Raw genomic sequence first — 8,550 nt, 5'->3', positions numbered from 1 at the left:
TATATAAAATTGGTTTTAAAATAACACTGACAACAGTAATCACTACTGCCTGGACAAGATGACATTGTTTTAAAATAAAAAGTGACTATCTTAAGAAATTGCCCGAAAATCAGACCAGTGTTTACAGGTACCTATGTGTAGATATTATATCCCCTTTGTTTTAATCCTGAGTACAGTGCATATTAACTGGCTCTGTGTTTTCAGACCTGCAGTGCAATTCAACGTATTGACACATATACAATAATTGCAAAAAATACACCTCAAATAAGTTGATATTTTAATGTGTGCCGGTTTATCAACCACTAAATGTATTTTAATGCATACCAGATTACTTTAAAAGGAACTCTGTCTACCTCTCTAGACTCAAACACCATTTTCCACTGAAGATAACAGCTTTATTTATATTATCTGTCAGTAACAAAATATAAAACCCCACCAAAATTAATTAGGTAGGAGAAAAAAAATCATGAATATCAGTAAAAACTTTGACAGAGAATGAATTCATGGTTTTTATATCCGTAATTTCTACAGAATGGACCATTTGGAGAACTCAAAAAGCATTAAAAAAAGCTTTAACTGCATTGTCTTTTGAGAATTAAATGTATGTGCTGTATTTAAAAGCAAATATTTTAACATATTTCTCTGAGATGACAAAATCTCGCATTAATGATTACAGTGGAATACAAAATATCACATATTACATCTTTATAGTGTGAGGAGACACTCTGTCTCCAGCAGATACATGCTCCTTGATTCCAGAGTGCAGAATGCTGGGGGATTATTAATTACCATCAGGAAATAACAAACTGAAAAGGGACACTAAAGCAAAGGGAGATACATTTATAAAAAATAAGGTTGTCTTTAATTTATTAACAAATAGGGTTATTAAATAATTGGTGCTAGTGGACTTTTTGTATCCAATATTGTCTGATGAAGCTTGATGATCAAATGTTTTCACATAACTGTTGAATACCCAGTAGTGCGGATGCAGACTTGGATGTCGTGCTGCCAACACTCAGTGATGCTGAGAAAGCTAATTTTGTGCCATGTATGTAAACATGTTGTAAAATTTCTAGAAGCTTCAAATGCTCAGTATCTGTGCAGATCAGCTGCAAAGCCTCCTGCCATAAATCTGACGAGTCTGGGCCAGATCAGATATACTGTGTGCACACCGAATGCAGAGTTCATATGCGCACAGCAGCTCCCACATGCTGAGACCAGATGAATTTCCAGCCAATAAGATGGCCATCTGTGGAGGGCAGCTTCTTCCACTCCTCCCTGGAAAATCCTCAACTAAAATACAGCAGTCCTGGCACCAGTGAGCAATACAAAACTGGTGTAGGTAGGAAGCATGAAATGTATCAGCCTCAAGACTGTATAATATAAACACTCAATTAACATATGGAACTCTTAGGGAAACAAGCACTTAGCAGCAGCAGCCTGACTATTCTGGTGGATACTTTTATAAACAAATCTACAAGTGGTCCTTGCCTTGAGACGGAGAACAAACTAAAAAATTCATTTTTAAGTATGTAGTTTGGGATTCTATCTTGAAAAGATCTGTATTTATTTATTTTACATTGTATTTAATCTAACTTAACTGGACAATAAAATAAATTGAATGTAAATATTAACACAAAGCAATGTGTAACTGATTTCTGTTGAGCACTGAAAACATATAATGTATTACAATAGTTTTAATTTTTAAAGCACTGAATATGAGAATTATTTCTAGTTATATGCCAACATTTGACTTTTAGATTCAAGTGACATGTTAGCAACTGTGCATCATGTACTCTCCATCTGTCATTGGCAGTTTAAGTCCTCATACTTCATAATACTGCAGAAGGAAAAAAAGAAAAAAGGAAAAAGCAAGAGAGCAAAAGAACAAAAACAAGTAAAAAATGAAAAAAAACCCCTACCTTATAATAAATAATTACTGTTGAACTAAAAAAATAAAAAACAAATCCAGGAAGAAAGAAAGGGTAACTGTAACAAAATTAAGGTTTCTCTGTAAAGTGGCTGCAGACACAGTACCCTGCGGGGCTGTTGTGTTCAGCTGTGTGTGGTCATTCAGGACAGTTCCACCATTCTGCACTGTGTCTAAATTTTAACTGATCTGCACCGTGAATCCCAGACTTTAATTAAGTGTTGTTAAATGACCCTTGCAAAGGCTTCTTCAAGACACAAGATGGACTGATCTCAACTACTTCTGGAAGTCTAGGTGTTTGAACTAGTTGCCATAAACTCCCTATGGAATACATCTCAACAAGTGATACCTGTGATTTATACTCAGATGACATTACTTGCCTCTAGACAGTACCCTCACTCACTACAGAATATGTTAAAAACATTAGTTAGAATGTTATTCTTAAAACAGGACAAAAAAGCTACCTTCAGTTGGTCAAAAAAATGCTCTGGGAATTCCCTATCACATTTACTTATCACTTACTCAGAATACCTTTCACTACATGACAATAGCCCTTTGCTCAGTTGGGGTCACCTGTCCTGGTTGTGTCTCCTCCCAGCCTCTCGGGCACCCCCAATCTTCGTGCCACTGTGGCAGGATGAGAAAAGATCTTGGCTCTGTGCAAGACCTGTTCAGCAAAAAACTTCTATTACCAACCCTGTGTTCAGCACAAATCCAAAACACAGCCCCATACCAGCCACTGTGAAGACAATTAACTCTACCCCAGCCAAAACCAGCACACACATTTTTTAGTGAGCAAGTTTGCATTGAAAAAGTTTCTAAAACATTATTATCTTAGTTTAAAATTTTTTCCCTCTTTAATCCACAAAGTGGGATCCTCAAATAATAGTTTCTCAACAGACCAATGTTGCATTACGTCAACTGGGTTGATGGCAAGATATTGAAAAAATAGAAACAAATGTGGGGATAACCTCACTTTTGGGGAAAATATATAAATCCAGACTTGAAAGTATTGACCCAAATTGCTATTGATTAAAAGCAACACAGAAGAAAACAAATTTCATGACAAAGCTATACACAAAAGGTAGAGCAATTCACACCTGGTAGGTCCAGTTACAAAGCAGCTTTATGAATGCAGCAACAATTATTTTACCAAGATCTTTACATTCAAATCAATCTGGACCTTCAGCAAGTTTTATTCTTTGTGAAGAAAGATAAATAATAGCCATCCAAGTATAGTCTATCTGCTTTGTTTTCATGTGCCAAACCTATCCAAGAGCAGACAAAACATGTTCCTAGAACTGGCAGTTCATGAGCTATCAAATATGTCACATGGATCATTTTAGTCCTCCCAAGTAAGTGTAACTTTAGTAGTCCCAATTGCAGGAAGTATTAGATTCATGTTCAGATGGTGCTATGGCCTATTATTTTGAATTCAGGATGTTATACAGCTAATAGAATTTAAGTTTAGAAATACAGACCATTTATTTTCAAGGTACCAGATCCCTTTCACTCTCATTCTATTCTCAAATAGAATACATATTTTCAGGATGAATATATAATTACTGGACTAATGAGATAAGGCAATAACAAAAGTAATATAGAAGCAAAAAGACATTATTTATTAACAGTAATTTAATAAAATGTCCACAGCTAACTCAAATACATGCAGGGGTTATGCATTTTGCTGTATTTTCTGAAGAAGAAATTCTACTTGTAAATTTAGATTTGGCTGTCCTTTCTTTGTCTTCTTACTCAGTATTTTATAAGCTTCCATTTTCTTTTGCTTGTATAAACGTTGAGCTTCTTCTCTTTGTTGTTTTCTTTTTTCTGCTTCCTGAAATTAAATAAATATGTAAAATTATGAAACAATTACCAACCTACTATGACTGTGAAGCTATCTATAAGCAATACAGTTTATTTTTGTATAGGTACTGGCAATTAGGTGTTGTACTGCCACTAGAAACACCATTTCTCTAAAGCTGAATCAGGATGCTCTTCCAGCACATACTGCAATAAAAACACATTATACAGCCTCAAGAGTATACAGCTTCAAGGGAAGAGCCAAGTCTTCTTCAGTAGAACATCCTACAATAAGGTTTGTTGGCTGCAATGTATACTATTTCCTTTCTGTGAAATGTGCTCCTTGACTTTTCTCCTTAAATGACCAACTCGCAAAAAAATCCCCACTTTCTCCTCTTGAGTTCAAGAAAGAAAAAGGTGATCCAGCAGCTCCCATGTAAGTACTTTGCCAATCCAGATAGTGGCAAGTGCTAGGATACTGGACACCTCTGCATGGTACAGGCAGATAGGATATGGGACATATCTGGACCATGAGTTGGGCAGGTTTGTGATACTAGGACAGCATTATCTAGGGGAAATTAATCCAGATCAAACTATTAGTGGCCTGTCCTCTTTGAAGCAACACAGACCGCTGTCTTTACCTTTAAAAGAGAGGGAAAAACCACAGACCCTAACCAAATCAACCTGTAAAACCTTCCATGAAGCCCACATGGAACCAAACCACTAATGGAGTGTTAACTATATATGGGACACTCCATCCATATATAGATAACCAACATAATATTATGTTCAGATTTTATCCAACATCTCACACCCTTCTCTAGTGTTGTAATTTTACTCAATAATTTGTGCAAACATCCACAACAATCAAGATAACCGGCTTACTTTACTTATATCATGTCCTACCAAAACATGCAATGCAGTCACAAATCAGACTGAAAGACTGTTTCAGTTCATTTGGATAATTTCTTTTCATAAGGTTTATTCTTCGAAATGCAGTGCCATGCTGACCACACAGGCAAGCATTTCTGCAGAATGCCTCAACAGATTATAATTTATGGATCATATTTTTGTTTTCCACAGAATAAATAGCTTCAGTGATATACAAAAATTAATAAGAATCTGACATATAAAATTAACCAGACATAACTCAAGAAAAGATTTCTAAACAGAAATCTAAGATGCCACAGGGAAAAAAACCCCAAACAATCACGCAAACAAGCATTTGCAAAAATATGAACAGATAACCTCTCTCCATTCAGAATCCTTGACTTTTTTTACCATAATGACGAATGGAATTTACTCCCCCTTTTTTAAAAAACCAGAGTAGCCTCAGCTCTAACTTACCTGTAAATTCACTTCCTATCTAATCATTTTTCTGCTCTTCAGCATACTCTAGGTAAACAACATCCAGTTAAGCTACCAACCAAATGCTTACTTCAAAGCAAGAACATTCACCTTACTTAGACAGTTGTTACTCACATTCATATTTTTTCTGATCTTTACTAAATCCTGTTTTTTCAGGCCAAAAAAGGCCTTTGAGGAGGCCAAAATTGTGTCTTTAGGCTTATTTCTCTTCCCAAGTTAAGTAACAGCAAATCTAGTGTTTGCTAACACACGAACACAAAGTACATACTTCATTTTTTCATCATGTTCGACTTAAGTACTCCATTTAAATGACTACTGCTATTGGGGCACTTAGCTACTGTTTTGCCTAATTATCTTTAACAAAACTGAAAATGCAAACACCTCTGCTGAGGCAACTCTTATGTGCTGCTCAAAGCAAAGTCCCTGCAGTCTTGCTGGGGTTTTGCTTGTTCCCATTTTCTCTAAATAAGCTGGTCATAACATTAATTTCGTTTTTACAACATCTGTAGCTAATATGCAGAAAAGCAGCCATCAGCTGAATAACCATGTAACTCACCCAGAATCACAGACCAGCTTGCACAAAACTAAATACAGCTGAACTGAAGAAATGGTGTGTTTTATCCAGCCATGTATTTATGTAGTATTTTTACAGTAGCTACTAAAATTTAGTATGTTAGCAGGAGGTTACAAAAGTTCTGCAATGTTACACGTTGTACCATTTTACAGAGCAACAAAGAACACCCTGGGAGAGAAAAAAACCTAGTTAAATAAGGATCTCTCAAATTAATGATTCAAGTGAGCTATTCGACAATAATGATATTAAAATATGTCCTGTAAAAATAATTCCAATTAAAATCAAATGCAGGGAATTGCTAAAGATTTTGGCTGTGGATACTATTACATTTAATTGTTTCACTGTTGGTCAAAGTACATAACAAGGTAAAATGAAGGCTGCATTATGATAATGCCATAAGAAATAGGATGGGTATTTCACTTTTCATCACATGATAGTATTGTTATTCCTTCCCTTTCTACAATATTTAAGGGGTCTAATATAATCCACTGGGGTATGCAGATCAAGCTCTAAGCCTTCCTTCATGTACCAACTGATATAATAAAATCCTGCTAACGGCAACTGCAAGACAAAAATAGTAAGAACAAGGAGAATGATCCTTTGAACGCCTGCGTGCCTGACTACTACTGTCAAGTTGAAAAAGACTGAAAGAGTACCAATACCTCCTACGGTCTTCTCTGGGTTCAGATGCAAGACTGAGAGGTAGGAAAGGTATTAATCTACATTTTGTTTAAAATCAAGAGAGAACTCTGTTTAAGATTTACCTCTTTCTTCCTAGCACGCTCAGCCTTTATTTTCTCATACTCTTCTTTTGCCTTCTGGTTGGATGTTTTATTTTTAAACTTCTCTTGAGTCACAACTGGCCTGGAAGAAAAAGTACATGTTCTTGAGACACTGATTATCATCAAGCAGACATAACCATAGACACCACAGCCACTGCAAAATCACAGCATAGTCTTCCAGTGCTTTTTGCATGTTCAGGGAATATTACAAGTACAGATTTCAGAAGACTCACTCTTCTACACTGAATGAATTGTTTGCACCACTCTTACATGATACCAAACACCATTCCAGGTCATGCGTGAGCAGTCAGCATGAAAACACAACAAACTAAACTCCTTCAATGCCAAATGTACCAAAGACCAGACTGCACACAACTTTTAGTAATACATACACCTTATCTGCTGTACCTTCACATGGATAAGGTTTCCTGAAGCTTAAAGACTGCCTAAAAGTTTTTCCCATCATGCGAGCTCCTCAGAGCTAGAAAACCTGCATGTACTAGTTTAGAGCTGCATTCTCACTTACTAGTTCCAACACATGGAAGCAACTGCAGAGTGACAAGAACATTCATTTAGAAATACCACTCTCTTATGGAGGGAAAAAAAAATTTTTGCTTTATTCTCATCTCCATCTGGTGGCAATACTGTGCAATGACGCCTCATTGTCTCAAGTACAAAACCAGTTACACTGCCATTTATTTTTCCAACACCCAGGAAAAAATATTTAAGACACATTGGCATTTTTAGTAAAGCAAATCACCACACTAAAGTCCATATGAACTGTTAAGATCTAAAATATTTCTTTAGTGGTGGAAATAATTATTTTTTTTAAAGACATACTTTGAAAACTTACTCTGCTGCTTTATTAAGCTTTTCTTCTGACGGCACTGAATCACCTGGAGTCCTGCGCCGCTTCTTAAGCTTTTCTTCCTCTGCAAGGTAAAGATGTTTCAAGTGCTCTGGATATGTATCAGTAAATTGATTATCCTGTAGTGAATGCACTTGTCTTCTCTTTTTCAATAATTTCCTGTACTGTCGTTCAATCTTTTGTTTCCTCCGAAATGCAAATCCACGTCCTGAAAGCGTAAGAAAAAGGGAGTTAAATACACCTCCACTAAAATAGTACCAAACCATTCAATTGTCAGGACCCTTTCAATTTGTTTTCTTTCCAAACTGAAAAAAGCCACTACGTGTGGCAATTTTAATAAGGACTGATCATAAGCTCAAGGAAAAAACCACTATTATTAGTCTGTTTCCTACTGCAGCATGGCAGCTTGTACAGATTTACTGAAAATTACTGCCTAAACCCCTGAGAAAGCATTGCAAACATTGCTACTTAACACCCACTTAACAGCACACACCTTTGCCAATGTTTTTTGAATCCAGTGAAAAGATGTATCAACATTTCATTTCACTCCTACTTTTGACAACCTCGTAAGCAACATCAAAATAGATTTTAAAATAAGCTCCTAAAGGTACTCTCAAGAAGACATCAGTAATAACACTGGCAGCAGAAGCCTGAAGCTGCTGTGACACAGGAAAAAAAGTCACTAAATCGCCGTATTACTCTACATTAACAATCCATTACATCTTTTCATTTAAACAGTATTTTATTACTACTACTTCCTTTCTACACGTGTCCGGGAAGAGCTTTTCTATACCTGCATCATAGAATCATTTCTGCTTAAAGCAGAGCACATATGTTGGCTGTTTCAGTCTCGACCACTACAGAAGACATAAGAACGCTGAAGCTAAACACACTTGTTTTCCTAATATCTTATTTTTCATTGCATTAGTCTTAAGATCTACTTATCTACTCAAGATAATATTCACTAACAAAACTGTTTCTAAAGAGAAATCAAGTTAGCTCCAACTTTTTCTTTTATTCTTTCTCCAAAGCTGCAACTTCAGCAAAGTGCTGTTGAAGGAAATGCTCTTTTTCCTATGCATTTTTACATCTGCATAACTACCCATCAATAATATGAAACTTTTTTCAAACATGCGTCCTTTTTAAGCGCACAGCTTTCTGTAGAGAAAACTAAAAGCGAGTCCTAAACACTAGGACCATGGCTACCCGGCCCAGGGGCTGCAGT

At 36.1% G+C, this 8,550-nt stretch overlaps 1 protein-coding gene across 1 annotated transcript; it reads right to left on the bottom strand.

The window, feature by feature from the left end:
• Positions 1 to 1,531: 1,531 nt before the first annotated feature.
• On the bottom strand, positions 1,532 to 7,606 carry CCDC59 (coiled-coil domain containing 59). The gene is made up of 3 exons (XM_017743939.1): positions 7,311 to 7,606; positions 6,440 to 6,539; positions 1,532 to 3,767 (listed from the first exon to the last, which is right to left on the bottom strand). Exons 1-3 carry the CDS (start codon positions 7,589 to 7,591, stop codon positions 3,606 to 3,608), a joined length of 543 nt encoding a protein of 180 aa, XP_017599428.1. The 5' UTR covers positions 7,592 to 7,606; the 3' UTR covers positions 1,532 to 3,605.
• Between the last annotated feature and the right edge of the window lie 944 nt (positions 7,607 to 8,550).

Source organism: Corvus brachyrhynchos, unplaced genomic scaffold (genome assembly GCF_000691975.1).
Source record: "Corvus brachyrhynchos isolate BGI_N302 unplaced genomic scaffold, ASM69197v1 scaffold9, whole genome shotgun sequence".
Lineage (NCBI taxonomy): Eukaryota > Metazoa > Chordata > Aves > Passeriformes > Corvidae > Corvus > Corvus brachyrhynchos.
Note: the sequence above shows the minus strand (reverse complement) of the source record. Positions and strands in the feature narration are given on the sequence as shown.